Source organism: Taudactylus pleione, unplaced genomic scaffold (assembly GCF_031769625.1).
Source record: "Taudactylus pleione unplaced genomic scaffold, aTauple2 ptg000332l, whole genome shotgun sequence".
NCBI lineage: Eukaryota > Metazoa > Chordata > Amphibia > Anura > Myobatrachidae > Taudactylus > Taudactylus pleione.
The window spans coordinates 3,424,763-3,445,302 of NW_028284733.1; the positions used below are offsets into that span (position 1 = coordinate 3,424,763).

The 20,540-nt window shown below is 39.3% G+C and overlaps 1 protein-coding gene across 1 annotated transcript in view; it reads left to right on the forward strand.

The window, feature by feature from the left end:
- Window positions 1-18,993, forward strand: part of LOC148509093 (sialic acid-binding Ig-like lectin 13) — a 60,544-nt gene extending 41,551 nt beyond the window's left edge. The window contains exons 5-10 of the mRNA XM_088443626.1: window positions 1,462-1,725; window positions 2,059-2,164; window positions 6,527-6,560; window positions 11,065-11,139; window positions 14,070-14,144; window positions 18,922-18,993. Of these exons, the coding sequence (XP_088299752.1) occupies window positions 1,462-1,725; window positions 2,059-2,164; window positions 6,527-6,560; window positions 11,065-11,139; window positions 14,070-14,144; window positions 18,922-18,984 (617 nt within the window). The 3' untranslated portion in view covers window positions 18,985-18,993. The remainder of the gene's footprint in view (window positions 1-1,461; window positions 1,726-2,058; window positions 2,165-6,526; window positions 6,561-11,064; window positions 11,140-14,069; window positions 14,145-18,921) is intronic.
- Window positions 18,994-20,540: the final 1,547 nt, after the last annotated feature.

Here is a 20,540-nt window from a genome sequence, read left to right on the forward strand (position 1 = left end):
CTCTTTTTTCTCTTTCTCTTAAGACATTAAGGAATGCACAGAAGAAAAAAAAAAAAAACCCACTGCGACTGTCACTGGCAATACTCATAATTGGGCCTTATAAATGTAGAACGTGTCAATACTAGTTTTATTACCGATTGCAGACTTTGTACCCTAAAGCTGGCCACACATCTAAAGATTATCTGTCCAACCAGCCAAATAGTTGATTGGTTAGAATGAAAATCTTGTAAGGTATGGGAGTAACTGATGAGTAAATGATGATCAGCAATTTGCTCCTAAATGCCAGAAAACAGATAAAAATGGTCGTTCAGTCAAGTTTGTTAAATGTTTGATCTAAACAATTTGTTGAATCAACAGTTTTTGTCCATTTTACGGTGTTTGGGAGCAAATTGCTGATTGTTATTTGCTTTCATACCTAACCAGATTTTCATTCCAACCAATCAAATAGTTGGCTGGTTGGACAGATAATCTGTAGATGTGTGGCCAGCTTTACTCTAGAACAGCTCATATGCCCATCCCAAAAAAATTGCAGAAAACTCTTTTAACTATTTATTACCCCAACACCTACCAAACCCAAGTTGAGAAGAGCTTTAGGGCTCTATGTACTAAACCTTGTAGAGAAATAAAGTGAATGGAAAAAAGTACCAACCAATCAGCTCCTAATCATCACTTTACAGGCTGTGTTTGAAAAATGGCAGGAGTTGATTGTTTAGTACTTTTTGGTTATCTTCATCCATTTTATCTCTCTCCAAGGCTTAGTCCATAGACTGTTTAGTGCCTAACTCCATACGGAACTGGTTTTCCCTGCTATAGTGTCATCAGTCCAACCTGTTATAGCTTCCCCAATTTAAGGTGCCACAAATACATTTCCAATGCTACACAAGGTCCCTAGTGCACAACATATATTTTTGTTTCTTTCTTATATTCTTACAATAATAAGAATTTTCAGTTCACTGTAGTTCACAAATGTAGAAGATTTCCATACAATGAAATTGGAATGAGCTTATCTCATACACTTTATACATATAGTTAGCAAATGTCCCAATAATTTAGAGTCATATTTAATATAATGTGCACTAGGACTTTTTTTTAATTTACATGGTCCCAAATTGAGGAGTCTTAAAAGACTCAAAAGAATACTCTCCGAAAGGTTTCAAAGTCACCTAATAAGAGGTGAGTGTCAATTGTAGAACATGGTCCATAAAATTTCCAATTAATATACAGCACACATACATTTAATCAAGTGTCTCCTGCTTGGGCATCTGCACCAGTGAATACAGCTGGAATGGATATCTTGGGAAAGAAATCAGAGACTTTCAGTTCTTCTGCATGTCAACTGAGAGCCTCTAATTGTGGTAAGTGTTCCCCAATTTAGGGCACTAATATAAAAGTTTGCTCCTTTGTGTGATGCTTGTTGTTCTAACTCATCCCAAATTTCTAACAAGGTATATCCTTTAACAGATGGTCCAAAGAACACAACTATTTCAGTAGCTATGGAGAAGGAGACAGAGGAAGGAGATAATGTGACCTTATGGTGCACCTGCCATGCTAATCCTCCTGTAACACATTACTCATGGTACAAGATTGGAAAATCCAAGATGTTATTATTACCAGAACATAATAATACAATAATTGTGCAGATCGTGACCTCTGAGACATATATCTGCTCTGCAAGCAATGCAATGGGCACAGCAGAGTCACAGGTGTTTAATTTTATTGAACAACGTGAGTACTCACAAAGCTATGTACTGAATGGCTCAATCATCTATTTTTTCTAATATTTTCAATGGTCGAAGTGAGCCATTATATAATGGAAGACTGCACCCTAGCAGCACTGTCTCTCATTCACTCACTGTAACTCACCACTTAGCAGGGACAGCCATCGAAGATCATTCTATATGGAAAACCAATATTTAGGGTCAGATCCTAGCATCATTTTTGGATCATTATCATTAACAAAATCACAACCTCATTAAAAATACAGGATGTGATGAGTATGCCCCCAAATATAATATTGTATTTATTAATGATATTTATTGTTATCTATTTTTCCCAAAGGTGCCTACGAGTTATCATCACAAATTCATCCTGCTGTTTATCTCACAATATCTGGAATTTTAAGTCATTTGATTTTACTCATCATCATCATCATCGTTTGCTGGAGGTACAGATTGTATTATATTATATTTGTACAGCTCATAGAAGTAGAGATGTGAGCGGTTCCCCGTGTTTTGGTTTTAAATTATCATAGTGTTTTGGTTTTAGCAAAACTACCATCAAGTGTTTTGGTTTGAATCTAGTTGTCCCTCAGGAGTGAAGACACCATTTTTGGGGGGCTCCTGACTTTTTGGGGGATTCCAGCCCTGGGCTTACCATTTTGGGGCTGGCTGCCTTTATGGCAGGGGGACTTCATGCTTTGTGTCTTCCTGTATATGATTAGCCCCCCGGCTGATTCTGATACTGATCTGTGCAATGCTGTCAGCCTACCCACAAAGGCGGAGTTACTTATGTACATGGAAGTATAATATATATGGGAAATTCGCATTGCAATATCTAAAATTAATGTGTCATCTGGAATTTTAAATAACAGGCTGAGGGTGGCATTATACCCAAGGGGTGGAAACGCTTATCAAACCTAATCTTTACATACCATATGTTTAAGGCATAGATTGACAATGAAAAGGTCAACAGTGTCTAGAGAGACTTCAACTGGTAGACAGGCAATAGGTCGATGAGTACAAAAGGCTAACAGGCACAAAAGATCAGCACACAAAAGGTAGTCATGGATGAAGGTTGACATGTGCAAAAGTTCTATATGGTTAAAAGGTCAACATTTGTATGATCAACAGTAGAATGGTTGACTTTTTTTTAAGGTTAAGCACTTACCGGAGGGCTAGACACTAGGAGGGAGGGTTACTACAGTTAGAGCTCTCAATTCACTTTTCCTGATGGTCATGATTAGGCACCAGGAGGGAGGGTTAGGGTTAGGCACCAAGAGGAGGGTTAGTGTTAAGGTTAAGATTAGTGTTAGAAGACAAAAAAAAATGTGTAAATTATTTTTTGTGCCAACCAATCCAATATGGAACATTTATCATGTCGACCTTCTGTACCTGTCGATCTTCATCAATGTTGACCTTTTGTGTGTGAACCTGTTGTACCTGTTGAACTATTGCCTGTCTACCAGTTGGTGTCAATCTTTTGACTGTCTTTCTAATTACTGTAAATCTTTAAATCCACACGCATATTTACATGGCATATGTTTGAGGTCATGTATGCTTTCCTGCCCTGTACAACTGACTACTGAGGTTATAATGTCATTTTCTATTAAATTATTAAGTCCTTAACTAACCTCACAATACATGTTTCTCAGAATTTCATCTTTGACCCGTTTTGTATTATTTCAATATTTATTCCTAAATCCTTTTATGTGACCTCAAATGTTAATTTTTTTTCTGGAAATTTTGAAAGTGGGAAGGCCAAGGAATTATGATCCTGTCTTCACCAAACCTAAAGGAGGTTTCCACTTTATTTAAAAAAGTTTAGTAAGCATTTTTTTCCCCAATGTTATGCCCATTTAGCTGAAAATTATATAGTGTGTTGTGCCCTTTTATTTTAGATAAATTGTGAATTCCATGAGCCTTAACAATGTAGCCTGTAACCTGTAAGCTGTTTGTGACACCCAGAGCTAGTATTACAGACAGGGAAAGAAAACCAGAGAGAGTAACCAGATGTGAAGAGATCAGTCGTACTACTGGTATAAATAGTTTGGCAGTCATGAGGCAGAGTATAAAACTCCAAGACAATTTAATGCATAATCTGTAAATCAATGTCAAATTTATATTCCATAATATAAACAAAGAGGAGAACCTCACTAGATCATAGCTCAAGTTAGGTTAAATTAAAGGTTTGCAAATAAAACAAGTGTATATCTACAGGCAGGTTACTATATATAGCCCGCTGTCAGTGACCTTATTGCAAACAAGTGTGATCAGCAAATAACTGGTCAAAATGGTAAGGGGAGCAGGCAGGAAAATAGGGTAGTATACTCTGTAGATCTAAATATACCTATAATGGCAAATTATGAGACAGTATGGAGAAAATAAGCATCACCACTCTGCAGATATTTTGACGGAACACCAACTTGGATTTGTGGGAGGCCACCATTCAGTAAAAGGCATACGAACAGCCATGTCAGCCTTCTTAGTATCTCAAAGAAATCAAACCAGTCAATTTATGCTTCTTAGCTTGGATGCACATAAGGCCTTCAACATGGTATTGTGGCCACTCATATTTGCGATATTGGATTATAGAGCCTTCCACCTAAAATGTATTCATTTAGTGAAATTTGTACACATCCCCTAAGTCCTCTTTCTTAATAAATGGATTAAAAGATGACACTATAGAGTTGGAGAGGAACACAACAAGGTTGTCCCCTCTCCCCAACACTATTTAAAATATGCCTTGGACCCCCTTTTGAGAATATTATAAAATTGGAAAATGTTTAAGGGGAATAGGTATAGGTAGGAAGGAAAAAAAATTGCCAATTTAATACATTATTTGAGTTTATAGAGAGGACTTTCTTTCCTCTTTTCCTATATAATTTTTTAGATTGTAATTTATTTATTGTGGTATTGTGATTAAAATAGGATATTTTATTATCTGAATGTGTTGAGTCGTTTAGCGCCACCTTATACATTTTGGTTGTATCTTTCTTCGTGAGAAGCTTGGCGAAGCCTCTCGTATTGGTGTGCAGCAAATTTTGACCTTTTATCCATATACACCACTGTTAGCGCCAGGCACCATTTCTCTTTAAATGTCATTGGATATTTAATTTTCCATCCTTATCGATAGAACAAATAGTCAGTCATTTCAAAACTCATGTAAACATTTACCAGCAAGTATATTTGTAGAATTATTATATATCTGTCACCAAGGAAAAGATTTGCAATGAGATTATCAGAAATCATAATTGCCCTAAATGCCTCGACATAGAAGCAGGATTATATCACTGCTTATGGGAATGTCCTCTGATTAGACAATTTTGGTTAAGAATACAAAATTATATTGAATCTGAAATGGTGAAACAAGTCCCGTTTGGCCCGGAATGGGCAGTGCTGGGAATGTTCTCTAATAATCAAGGATACACTAGGGGAGATAAGAAATAAGTGCATTTGGAAGGAAAACTGTCCTTCAAAATTGGATTTAGAAGGAACCATCCACCATCCATTACATTATTTAGAGAAAAAATGCAACATATATTTAGAATGGAATGAATTGAGGCACTGGGGATAAAGAGAAATGTACTGACTTTTTTATGGAAGTATGGGAGGAATATATAAACATACTCCCAAATAATAGCAAAGATCACTTTTTAAAGCATTTACAACATGTCCAAATGGTATAAGACCAAAACGGCAAACAAAGCCATTTGAAGTAACAATAAGATAAAAACATAAAGAGATATGACTGATAAATAATATATTACAGGTTGAGTCTTCCATATCTAAATATTCCGAAATACGGAATATTCCGAAATACGGAATATTTTTGGCATGACTGAGATAATGAAACCTTTGATTTTTGATGGTTCAATGTACACAAACTTTGTCTAAGGCACAAATTATTAAAAATAATGTATAAAATTACCTTCAGGCTGTATGTATAAGGTGTATATGAAACATAAATTAATTTCATTTCTGTACACAAACTTTGCTTGAGCCACAAAATTACTGAAAATATTGTATAAAATTACCTGCGGGCTGTGTGTATAAGGTGTATATAACACATAAATGCATTATGTGTGTATATTGGGGTCACATTCCCAAGATATTTCATTATGATATGCAAATATTCCAAAATACAGAATATTCCATTATCCAAAATACCCCTGGTCCCAAGCATTTTGGATATGGGAGACTCAACCTGTATTGTGATTGTGATAAGGACCACCCCCCCTCCCCCAGGCAAAATTTCTTTTTTTATTTAAGCATATGTTAACTTAGATACAATTTTAATGTTAATTGACTTATGATAAAGACAATAATATACACTAAGACAACCATGACAAAGAGAATTGAACAAAAATATTTTTATTAATAATTACATCTTTTATGTCTTGGCTATTTACGGTATACGAATGTTAAATATGCGAAATTGATGGAATGAAAATTGCAATAAGCTTCAATAAAAAGAAGTTAAAAAAATTTAAAATAAAAGAATGTGAAGCAACAATAAATGTTATTTATCTGAGGTATTTTGGTCTTTACTGAATGTTACATATTTTAAGAGTAATTACTGTCTGAACACAGTGGAGGCAGCCATTTTGTGTCCTTGACTCATATTCATGAGACTACAGTAGCTTGTGCCTCATGATATAATTAGTTTATGGCATTCATAGGCTGAGCTCATACAAATAATTCTTCAGCACATATATTGAATTACATGCGATGCAATGTTTATCTCTTCTTCCCCAGGTATCAACAGTGTAGGGCACTAAACTATTTTGCATTTCATTTTTTTTTCATAGAAAGAAAATGTGTCACACACATTCAAGCTGTAAGGTAAAATCAGGGCTATTTTTCTGCAGGAATAAGTAGGAACTCAGGGCCTGATTCAGACCCGCTCGCTAGGCTGTGTTCGCACGTAGCCTGCCGATGTTTGCAATGTGCGGATGCATATAAGTCACAGTGAGCATGGACAAACTAGTCCATGTGATCGGGAAGTGTTCATTCACTGCGCATAGCCACCTCGCTATAATGAGTGACAGAATGAGCCGTTTATGGGTGGTAACAGGGAATGGTCGATGGAAACAGGTGTGTGGCGGTGCGAACGCAGGCGTATCTGAGCGTCTTAACGATTAATGCTGTTTCAGAGGCATGCATAAGACGCAGCATCATGATACACGTCACATGCCTGAATTAAACACTGAAGCACTCGCAGTGGTCAGGCACAAGTGCTGCGTATGGATCCGATGCTACTCGAAGTTACTGATTGTTGCATACACTTCCTGGAGGTGATGTGAGAAAGTGGGTGTCTTAAGACAGGCTGGTGGGCATCTAAATACACACCGCGATCGCACGCCATGACATCATGGGTGTGCTAATGCCTTGCCGTGTGATCGTGGGATTTGCATAATTTGGCTGAGTGCGAACGCATCTAGCGAGTGGGTCTCAATCAGGCCCTCAGTTCCTGAACCTCTCATTAACTATAACATAATGTCCTGGGCCAAATGTTTTTTCCATAAGATAAGTTTTATTTTAAAAGGCCCTTTTGAGTGCCTCCTTTTCTAAATACTATATATATGCAAATATAATAAATATGTTAGTATATATAATATATATAATTGTTTTTCTATATCTCAACCCCAAGTAGCTCCACCCACAGTTCCTATAACCTATTTTTCGAGTAAAATAACCCTGGGTAAAAGTATGTACTATTGCAATGTACTATAGCTATTATGAGGTGATTCATACAATATGAGATCAATATTCAGCAAAGTTGGCTTATTGGCATATAAACAATATATGCATTAGACCACTATAAAGATTCAGGGTTGGACTGGCCCGCAGTAGTACAGGGGAAATCCCTGGTGGGGCCCACTGGCTGGGGGCCCACCCCTCTCCTCTAGGTGTCAGGTTCCAGACCTCAAATCATACTTTGTTACTCTGTTAGATGGTCAGTTACCTGGTGGAGTAATACCACTGATCAACATGGGTGCTTGGTTCCTTTCTATAGAAACTACACAAAGATTTCCCTATTGGTTAGCCGAGTGTCTGTGGTGGCTGGCCACACCCCCTCTGGTGGCTGGCCACACTCCTTAAGCATGTGCCCCTACCACTGTATTTTCCTGGTGGGCCCTTCCTGCCCCAGTCTGACACTGTAAACATTACAGGAGATACACCAACCATATATGCTTGAAGTATTCTCATAACAATGGGTTGTGGACAGCGTCACCAAGTTTGCAGATGCTTCTTGTGCCGCAGGTGCCTTAATGCACCAGGAGGGAAAAGGATTGTTATCCTCATGGCTAGATCTATCTCACATTGTACTGACTTGTCTCCAGCTGAGGCGTTCACACTCTTCAGGCTGTAGATCCTTGCAGGGTCCACATTCTCCCTATAATAACTAGCAGACCATACACACACCAAGGTAAGAAACACCACTTGGCAGGAAACTTCATTATTAGTGAATGATGAATAGCAAGTAGCTTAATGTCTGAAATTATAGAATGTGGAATATCGTAGTTAAAATGCGATATGATAATTAAATGTCTACAATGAGATATAAAAAAATACTTAACGAATAATATTAATATAACAATGATGTACAGACAATATGATGGTGATGTAACATCTGCAGGGCCAGTGCTACCATTAGACAGCTTTAGGCATCTAACACAGGACAAGGAAAAATAAAAGTTTGTTTGTGTGACAGTGCACCAGGGGCTTTATATGATAATTCAATAGTAGTTAAAATATATCTTTATCAATTTCAAGTTTAATAGATATACTGTATATCAGTGGACCTATGAAAATTCTAGAACAAAATATTTTTAAAAAATATAGATGTAGATGAAGTGAAAATAATAAAAACTAGGCTATTTACTTAATTACTGTAGTCAATAATTACAGAAGGAAAGCAGTAATTCCTGGACTGCTTCCTTAATCAATATATTATTGATTTCCTGTGGATATACTGTACTGTACGTTTTTTTCTCTCTAAGGGGGTCTATGTACTAATAATAACAGAACTGCTGCCATTATTAAGTTTCCTTATAGCAGGGGATAATTCACTTTTAATGAAAGTGGAACTCTCAGGGACATAGGTTGCCGTAATCGCTGTCCCTATGAATTTTATTCCTGGCAAATTGTGGAAGTTTTTCACAGAAGTAAAAGACTTCTCCGGGGGAAGCTAATATTGCGCATGCGTTACGGTGTCAGCTTCCAGAGCCGGCTGGAGGTTGCTAGAGAGAGTTTGAAGGATCTCTCTCCTGCACCCGGAGCCTCCATAGGCTCCATAGGCTTAAAGCAGCTTACACAATCTGAAGATGGTGTAAACTACCAGGACCAATCTCTGAAAAGCTTCGCTTTTTAGAGTTTCTGCATAATGTTATGTATTGTACCATTGTACTAATGGCACAAAGCAGGAGAATTCACAGAGCCTTACGTTCAGCAATCCCGTAGGTCAGGACACTCTCCACAATACTGCAATAAAAATTCCATTTACTCACACTCAAAAAAATGTGTATAACATGTGCGTTTTCCATGTAATATTGGAACTCAGGTAAATGAAAGAGGCTGATTTTGCACCATTCTGCAAACAACGGAGGAATGTACAGGAAACACACCTGGAGTAGTAGTGCTATTATAACCGTGTGTGTGTGTGTGGGGGGGGCAGGTTTTGGAGAGCACTCATGAGGATCTGACAAAAGAGTCTGTGGAAGGACATCTAAGCTAGGATGGGCAGCCTGAGGGCAGATGGGGAGAAAAACTGACAGTAGTTGAACCCTGGAGAGTCATCATACTGGCACTGGCATGGAGCAAGTAGCCTGGTGCAAGCTTTACATCCCTTTTGGCTCACGGGCTGCATGGCATCAAATGAGGTTGACAACTCCAGGGAGAAGGCATGAACCCGGGCATGGTCACAGACAGGGTACCAAGTCCCAAAACTGGTGATCATCAGGGAGGGGATGATTAGCACCCATACACTGCTAAGACAAGAGGAACATTAGTAGGCACTGTACCAGCCAGAGCCTATGCTGGCACATCAGTCATGGCTGCAGGCTCAGAAGAGGGCACAACATTTCAGGTTGAACGTTTATCTGCCCTAGGGCTAATAGAGACCTTTGTTATCTTATTATTTAAATGTAAATTATTGTTCCCTTGGACATTATTCTATTTAGATCTCCTATAGTTGTAGTTTACTCTAATTTAGGGTTGGTTGTAGCGCATGGAAGTGAGATTTTTTTTTTAACATTCCTTTTATTTAATACATTTTTATTTTATTTTTTTAAAACACGTTATTATATTTGCATAAGTACATACCCTAAGTGGGTCTGAATAGATCATGAGATCATTACAAATGTTTATTAATTGTTATAATTCCCATTTTATGTTCTAAACACACAAAGCTAAAACTGAATATTGTGGTTTTTATTTTATAATGAGAGCAACTTTAAGGTTTCTCATACACAGTAGCTCACACTCCTGTCATTAAACCACTAAGTAGCACATCGTGCATGTATGAAACTATTGCATCTCAAACTTGGGAGCTGATTCAGAGCCGCTCGCTAGATGCAATCATTTGCACGATGTGCATGCAAATTGCGTAGGCAATGAAATCGCACAGCAATGCTTTAGCACACCCAGTATTTCTTAGAGAGTGATCACATAGTGTATGCAGACACCCACCAGCCTGTGTTAAGACGCCCACTTGTGCACGTCATGTCCAGGAAGTGTATGCAACCATTGGTACATTGGGTAACATCGGATGCTATCGCAGCGCTTGAGGTTGACCATACCCTGCCGCAAGTACTGCGAGCACTTCAGTGTAAAAACAAGCCAGGTGACGTGTACTATGATGCTGTATTATAATTATACACACCTCTAAAATGCTGTTGAGACACTCAGGCACGCCTGCATTTGCACCTCCACTCCCCCGTTTTTAATGGGCCACTCCTGTTACCACCTATAAATGAATTCCCCTGTCACTCACCCTTCTGGTCTGGCTATGCGCAGCGAGCAAATGAATTGTGAACTTTCGCTAAGGCATGCGCACTGCGATGCATACAATGTTATGCAGAATCTGAATGGTTGCTATGGGCAACATCTCCACTTCTAAAGACTCTCACTTTAGTAAATTCACCCCCAAGTGTACAGATAAGTGTGTGCACACCACAAGATGTGTTCATCTCTGCATCAGGTGAATGTACACATTTATTTCTGTGCATGCAAGCTGGTCAGTTTGTTTTCAATTTGAATTTTTTTAAAATTTTTGTTCACTTATTTTTTCCCATAATTCTAAAATTTGACTCTGACATTCTTGTTTTCACATGATCTTTCCAAGACTGCCGAACACCAAGAACCCACATACACTGATCTCCAGAAAAGAGAGGCTGCAGATACATATGATACTTTAAAGGTAATAATGTGATTAGATGTGAATATATATATACATATATACATATATGTATATATATATATATATATATATATAAATATATATATGGAAGTTTGCATGTACAGTATGAATTCATACCTCCCAACATTTGTCCAAAAGCAGTGAGGACATCGGCGCGCCTCCGGCGTGTGCTCCCAAAGAGGGGGCGTGGCCTACCTGTAAAGGGGCATGGCCTAGCAACACGCCCCATTTACATCACTAAGGGGCGTGTCCAGCATCTCGGAGATGCTGGGTTGCCCCCGGGCTTCCTCCCCGTACTGTGAATAGATGCTGTGCCCTGCATACACACTGCTCTGCTATGCAGGGCAGCGGTGTATGCTTTCCTCAACTGCCCCCCCACCACGGGACACTGCGGCCCGCAGGCGGGACAGTGGGACAGTCCCTTTTTTATAGGACTAAATTCGGGACAGTTGGGAGGTATGTGAATTTCAGACCTAATGGTCCACTAAGCCTAAACTAAAAGGGATACTAATACTATTTATCTCTGCAGTCCAGACTTCATGATGATAATCCATTTGGAGAATGTAAGAGATAAAATATCACGACAGACATTCTTCTGTCAGGATACAATGAGGATAGGCTCTCTCAATCTATATATATAAAATAAAATGCCCTGACTGACTCACTGACTGATCAATGCCTAGTCCAAACCCCTGGACATAGAAACATGAAAATCAGGGAATATATTCCTCCCATGATGCAGTTGCCCAATAAGCAGGAATTTTTAAAAATTTGACTCCTAAAGGGGTGAAAAGGATTAAAATGTTTCCTCCACCGGTGTAAAGTCCTGACTGACTGACTAATTTTTGCTGCAGCATAGTTCAATATTCAGACACCAACTGTGATCCCAACTGCTGCCAGACATCACTGGCAGTTGGTTTGGCTCCCTTGTGTGAATAGTGAGGGAAGGGAATGTGTTACTACACAGAATGGGAGGGGAATGTTTTAGTACAAATGTGGGGGAAAAAATGTGTTACTAAAGAGGTAATTGAGGAAAATGTGTTAAAACAGCAGTAAGATGGGAATGTGTTACTTTAGAGGTGAGGGAAGGGAATGTGTTGCTACACAGTTAAGGGAGGGGAATGTGTTACTACACAGGTGTGGGAGGGGAATATGTTACTACACTGGTGAGGGTGGGGAATGTCAAATGTGTTAAATGTTGTGAGGGAAGGGAATATGTTACAACACAGATGAGTGAGGGGAAATTGCTACTACGGGTTTGAACAGGGGTAATGTGTTACTACAGAGGTGAGGAAGGGGAATGTGATACTACATGGGTTAAGGGAGTGAAATGTGTTACTGGACTGGTGAGATGGAAATGGAAACAGTAAATATATAAGGTCTATCCGGGTGAAACCAGTTACATCAACTAGTGCATAATATAGAAGTAGCTCCACTTTATGGTTGCTGAGATTCAACTGCTGAGTGGAGCCCCTACTGAGATGGAATGCTGTCATTACATAAGGACAAAGTATTGGGACAGTTTGGAGATAATAGCTCACACAAAGATAGTTGAACAACACAGAATATACAGGCACTAAAAGAGAAGCCAAACTTGACAATTTTTAAAATATTAAGGGGATATTTATAATAGCTTGAAGAGAGATAAAGTACCAACCAATCAGCTCTTACCTGTCATTTTTCAAACACAGCCTGTAAAATGTAAGTTAGAAGCTGATTGGTTAGTACTTTATCTCTCATAGTTTTATCTCTCTCCAGGCTTTAATAAATACCATCCTTTATTTATTTATTACCAGTTATCTATATAGCACACACATATTCAGCAGTGCTTTACAGAGAATATTTGTCCATTCACACCTGTCCCTGCCCCAGTGGAGCTTACAATCTATATTCCCTATCACATGCACACACATACACACTAGGGTTAATTTTATTGGGACCCAATTAACCTACCAGTATATTTTTGGAGTGTGGGAAAAATCTGTAGCATCTGGAGGTAACCATGCAAGCACAGGGAGAATATACAAACTCCACACAGTTAGGGCCGTAGTGGGAATCAAACCCAAAACCTATCCATTAAACCATCTGTGCTGCCCAACCTTTATACATGAATTCTAACTAAACTTGTAAATAATACAAACAGCATAATCAATCATTATTGTTGGATGATCTCCCTGTTTTTGCTATCCATGACCAACAGAGAGATTCAGTAGACTGGAAAAAACAAAAACAAAATCAACTCATGTTAGGCAGCTTACCCCAGATATCCTGTTGTGATGTAACAACCACCCAACGCAGCTGATACCGAACGAAAGTCCATTCTTATATTCTTGGGTAGTCCTGCTGAACAAGAATAGCAATCTCCTGGGTCATAGTCGCCTATGTTCCAACCAAGAAAATGCTCACCTATACTTTCATCACCAAGTGAGCTTGATAAACAAACATATCCAATTACCTGATCAGTGTTGAATATTAGCTGTGTATCTATAAAGGAATGATACAAATAACATGATCAGTGGTGGAATGTGGTAGAATAAAATAGTAAGGCTACCTTTTGATGCATATGCAAATGTGTTAGAGGAGGTACTTTCCACTTAACATAAAGAAGCATCAATAAAGCAATGGTTGGGCTCAGTCAGTGGCAAAGAATGTTACCGAATGAGCAATACCATCAATCATGACAAACAATGGGAACTGATGATCATGTCTAGTAGCAAACCATGTCTAGTAGCAAACAAAGTGAATGAAAGTGGGAGGTTGCAAAATACCATGGATCAATTTCTGCCTAAAATTGAATATGCTGATTTATTTTATTCAGTCAGAGTATATCTGGTTCATTGGTGCTCAACATTTTTTTAAAAATATGTTATAACACAAATCTTTTCCATAATTCTTACATTTAAATTTTTTTTTTACATAAACTCACAAAGACAGTAGAACTCCAAGAATCCACATACACTGACCTACTGAAAAGAGATGCTACAGATATGTATGATACTTTAAAGGTAATAATGCAATTAGATGAATAATTGACACACTGCCAGATTTGCCCCATGTGCTATGTTAATCCACAAAATATAATCCTGCCATTTATTCATAATAGGAACGTGTAGTATGGGTCAAATCTGGTGCCCATGGCCATACCTTCAGTTTGAATGTATAATTCCTCCTCAAAAAGATTTGTATTATAAACTGAATACTCTTAATTATAAACTCCATGCTTCCTTATCTAAATAAAAGTGTGTTGCTTCCTTACCCTTTATATGTTCTGTATTGGTATAGAGAGAGGTGATAACAGTGGAAACCTATGAGACCATTGTTGGTCTGTTCACTGCAAGCAGGTTGCTGTTCCAGACTCTGCATGTGAAATTCAGTGCCGTAGGGGCAGTAGTGTTTGGGATAGGTTTGGCATCTGTACAGAGGCTTGGGATATTCCAGTTGTTGGAATTTAACAGCCAGAGCTTGAGTTGCCTGCGCAGTGGAGCCAGCACAGACCCACACTAATTGGGAATTGCTTTGGCAGTGTGGGCTGCTGCAGGAAGAGAATCTTCCTGCATCTGCTGCTCTCAGAGGGACCTTCCAGTCCTTCTGCTTGCCTGCACACTCCCCCAGTGTCTGCTATGCTGCCAATCACTACTGATTGGTCAGCACAGCAGGACCTTCCACCCAGCAGCTGCAGAGATTAGCAGCAGCTGGGAAAAAGTAAATGATCCCCCTTACCCCCTAAAGTGTACCTGACACCTGAAGCCACTGTAAAAAGGAAAGTTGCAATGGTCGCTGCTTTGTCCCTTTTATATTAGATATCTGTGCTGCCAGAACCTGGAACTTGCATTTGGCATGCTTTGCCTTGCCCTTAAGCAATCTGGATCAGGTAGAGCTGGAGTAACTGAATAGCATTAATGAAAGTAAGTCCTGAAGACAATATAAATTTGGTAAATAGATAAACAGTTCTCTCAGAATCCAAATACAAGTTGGTCAGTGCAAATGTAGTTAAGCATCATAGTCAAAGGTAATAAAAGACTGGAGAGGAGCATGTACATATCTCGGTATACTATCCCATTGGCATTTGAAAGTAAGTACATTGATACTGTTGTAGTTAAAAACAGCCACAGAAATGTTCACCTCATATTTAGCCCGATATGTACAGTAAATTAATCCAATAAATAAAAAGTGAAATATCTGATCCTTTTGAATCATTTATTGCATTTAAAACATATTTAAAAAAATGTAAAAAAATGTAGTCAGTGCATATCAAGTGTAAAATCAATATTTCCCTTTATGAAGTAACAAGTTCTCCTACCAGATCTCACGTGAATATGAAGGTATAGTACAGGTCTTTTTAGGAGTCCCTGGGCACCTCTTTGTAGTTCTCATACTATTACTGATCTGGTTCAGACAATAAGTTCTCATCAACAGAGTCACCAACACATTTCAACTTGAATTAAGTCTTTATTCAAACATAATGAAAGATGGTTGCACTATCTCTTTACAAGAAACAGGCAGTAATCAGGGCCGGCACCACCATTAGACAACTGTCTAGGGGCACCGGCCACTGGATGGTGCCGCTCTATTGTGTTACTGAGTAGTGACAGACCCCCAGCCACACACTTGTAAAGCCAGGCTATGGCCACGGCACTTGTAAAGCCAGGCTATGGCCACGGCACCAGTAGTGACAGACCCACTGTCACTACTGTGTACAGTCTGAGCAGCTGACGCAGCCCATGTGTACAGTTTGAACGGCGGTTGCAGCACTTGTAAAACTAGCCATGACCACTGCTCTGTCAGTGACTGAGACAGTCTGCAGCAGCAGTGTTGTACAGTGTCTCCTCATTTCCAGGCCCCGCAGCATCTGGTGGGTTCAGGAGGCCTGCAATGCTGTGTCACTCAGTGTCAGGGTCAGAGCCTTGCCTGCCCCCCTTAGCTCTCTATACATCCCCTCTTGCTCCTCCTCTCAGCCTTTCAGAGACGAGGAGCAGGATGGATGCTGCCCGCGCTGGGAGTGGGACTGTATTTCAGTGGACTCATGTGTGATCAGCACGTTTTGTTTATATACTGTATATACAAATATATATATATATATGTTAAGAAGGAATAGCCTGCCTGACAATGGACCAGTATATGCTGTATGTTATGTAATATTATATATATATATATATGGTATAGACATGCGTGCAGCACTCCGGACGAAGAAAAACTCACAATCTCATGGCGGCATAATAGTCAACGTTTCAGTGCTTTAACCTAAAAGGTAGCACTTTCATCAGGACCAAGAAAACACAAACACTTAACTCACCTTATAATTATCACCAAGTGCACACCATACCCCGGAAACGGGACTCATTCCCCGGCCGGTGGCTTCTGAAGATGACGTCATCACGCCTAATACGCGACACATCATCCAATGTGCTCCCATCACCATGGAAATACTGCATAATAAAAAAAGGATCAAAACACTAGTAAGAATATACATAGCCAAGGAAACTCGGTACAAAGGTGCGTGAACCAATGCGAAAGATCAAGATGCGTTCGCTCGCCGGGCATAGACAGCCCAGCAGAGTGAGTGACAGGAGAGGCAGTTTGTGGGTGGAAACAGGGGCTGGCCACTAGAAGCCAGGGAGTGGAGGTGCAAATGCAGGCACGCCTGAGTGTCCCAACGCGTTTCAGAGGCATGTATAATTATAAGGAAGCGTCATTGTACATGTCACCTGGCTGTTTTTACACTCAAGTGATCACAGTGCTTGAGGTAGGGTATAGTGTACCTCAAGCGCTGCGTTCGCTTCCGATGGTACCCGATGTACCAATGGTTGCATACACTTCCAGGAGATGACGTGCATTAGTGGGCATCTTAAGAAAGGCTGGTGGGTGTCTCTGCATACACAAAGTAATTGCACGCCAAGACATAGTGGGCGTGCTTATGGCTTGCCGTGCGATCGCCTGCTGTGCCATCACATCGCCGAATTTGCATACGCTGTGAGCAAAAGAACGCATCTAGCGAGCGGGTCCGAATGAGCACCTAAGTCCATGTAAAGTACGAAAATAAAGTGATATCCCCAAATGTTCAGTGTTTTTAGGAGTTTTGTTTCGACAATCAGATAGACACAGAATTCTCAGTTAAGAGCTGGTTTATTATAATTAGTAACAACATCAGCTGGTTTGTTAAAATAAAAAACAGTTCAAGAGACAATTACAGTAAATCAGGGTAAGTTAGTAAATATTATTCTCAATAAGAGGAATAGTCATATACTTCAGCTTCTGTTACCAGGTAAGAACCTATTTACTGTGCAGCTAAGACCTGATGAAGGAGGAGTGATTCTTCTGACACAGAAGTCCAAATCTGTTCCAAGGGAGATCTAACATACGTTGGCCACAATACCTCTTATACTCTTTTTATTTCAGGTCTCACATCCAATCATTTACATGTAGCCATTAAATATAAACTACTGATAAGTGTTACATACACTATTGGGAACGGGATGTAGTTTGGAAGCCAACGGTCTAAATCCTGACCGCCGGCTTCCAGGCGTTCTAATCCCGGCATAGTACTAATGACAGGCATCTAAATCTAGACACCGGTCATTAACCAGACGCCGGAAGACCGACGCCCGGCATGCCGATCGAAGTGATGCCGGGCGTGGACAGCCGTGGGGGGCTTAGGGTTTAGGGCTCCTGGAGGGGCTTACGGTTAGGCACCCCCCCGGGAGGTTAGGGTTAGGCTAGGAGAAGGGAGGGTTAGGGTTAGGCACCCCCAGGGGGAGGTTAGGCTTGGGCACCCCCTTAGGTTTAGGTTTAGGTGGCGGGGAAGGGGGGATAGGTTTAGGCACTTAGAGGGGGGATTAGGGTTAGGCACTTGGGGGAGAGGTTGGGGTTAGGCGCCCCTAAGGGAGGGATAAGGTTAGGGGGGGATTAGGTTAGCAATACTTACGTTAGGAACGATCAATATTTTCACCCTTGCCGGGCTGCCGCTGTCGGGATTTGAACCGCCGGACATATGTCCGGCATTAATACCTACTACACCCTTGGTAACAGGCGAGTGACTATACCTTATTTACTAGTGTAAATATCAGAGGTGCAGCTCGTACATTGTCATACACAGGCTGCACTCTTGTGGGAAGCAGATGAGTTTCACAATGCAGTATCTGGTAGGAATGCTTCATAGATTATATTTCATTTAATTAATCCATTAATTCCAGAGATTGTGAGCCCACAGTTCTAGACTGCATCAAGTAAATTGTTACACTTTACAGTGTGTGACACCAGTGGCAATGAGAATAGCAATAAATTGTTCTTGTTGTATTGAAACATTGGCTTTTGTAAAATTATTAATTAGTATTAGTATAGTATTGTATAGTGTTTTATATTGTTGTACTTCTATTAAATTCAATAATCTTTAATACATTTTACTTTAATTATTTTATGACTAAAATATAAATTTGATAATTGACAAAAAAGATAAATGATCTATCTATCTATCTATCTATCTATCTATCTATCTATCTATCTATCTATCTATCTGTCTGTCTGTCTGTCTGTCTGTCTGTCTGTCTATCTATCTATCTATCTATCTATCTATCTGTCTATCTAATATCTATCTATCTCATATCTATCTCATATCTATCTATCTCTCATATCTATCTCATATCCATCTACTGTATCTCATATCTATCTATCTATCTATCTATCTATCTATCTATCTATCTATCTATCTATATGTATCTACAATGTGTACATATACAAATTTGCTTCTATGAAGCCTAATCAATTTGTCTTTGCTTCTTTTTGCAGACTAAAAGAGTAGATGATGAAGCTGCAATGTCAGACTATGTGAATATACAGGAGACAATGTGAATTTTTCCAACACAAATGTATTGACCTAAATTGTATAAAACAATTAGCCAATGTGTGCATTCATTTTCTAAATGCTTTCATAACGTTTACTAGCGTATCTGTACGTTTTATCAAATAAAATCCTATACAGTGTGCATTATTATCTCACCATTTAGCTTGTAACTTTGCAACAGGCTGAATACACTGATGTAACAATATAAATGATATATAATCACATGTTATTATCATTCTTGTCTACTATCCTGGAATATCTGGACTGAAGTGGGCATTCCAGGGGATCCAATGGCACAATTTGCACTGAATTACGTCTACATGGCTGCCTTTGCTTCATAATGCCTGTATTTATGGCATTGTTTAGTTGGGGGCAGGGCCACGGTAATGTAATCGCACCATCACGACATGACACTCCCTTTGTCGCACCTTGTCCTCCCCAGAGCTGACCAGGAAAGTATGTGTTATATAAAACTGTGCTCCAAACCATATTGCAGTGGAAGTCATATCCATATCAGAAAATGATACAGTGCACAAACATCTAAGTAAACCCTACACAATCTGCTTAGTGAGACTTTGAAGTTCTGTTCCTGCCTATTCAAAGGAGGTCTAGATCCTTTTTCCTCCTCAGGACCCCTCTATTTGCATGTGTGAACCAAGTTTACCCATGGGCAGTTACATTGCCTGTCACTGTAAACTATTGCTGCTATTAATTAGCATTGAAAGTGGCAGTGCTGAATTCCTCTGGTACATTGGTAACCGGTTTTCTGAACTCACAGTGAGGTGCATACTTAATTAACCGGGCCCATCAGCTTTTAATAATGAATAAGCCCCTAAAAGTGTGTGTTGATGTCTCCAGGCAGACAGCTGGGGAGATGGAATGTAAGTAATATTGTTACTTTTTTCTGCAACACTTAATTTTAGCATGGGAGAGTTACCGGTGATACAAGTGAAGGTGGCAGTAAGCTAAGTATAGATATAGATAGTAAGTATTGCATCCTCATTAACAACATTTTTAAATGTCATGAGTGTTGTCCATCAAAGATCAATTTGATCCCTCTAATTCCAACCAAGAAAATCCAACAACTCATATTGAGATTTAAGTCTCTTGTGGATAAAGCACACTAGTGACTACAGTGCTGACCTACCATAATTTGTTCTTCCTCATTGGTATGGCCAACTGGAGAAGTATCCACACCAGTTATTTATATGCCTAAATTGAAAACACGGGTGAAATATGAGGATTCACAAAACCTTAAGAAATATTTTTCTTGGAAGATCTCATTATGAGATATCATCTATTGCTAAAATCAATGATTTCAAGATTTTTCTTTTTATTATTTTTGGGAGAAGAATATGGGGCAGGTTTGCTTTTTGATTCTTAGGTGTAAATTTACTAAAAATTCTGTTGGTGTGTGATCCCTAATCACAGATAACATTTTACACTGCAAACTCCCGAATTTAAAATGAAGCGTGTTTGCCTGAATATTGGCAGTTGATTGTGATACTTATCATGCTATAGCATGTGCAAGTTCACTCGTATTGATCGTAAATCACACATGAAT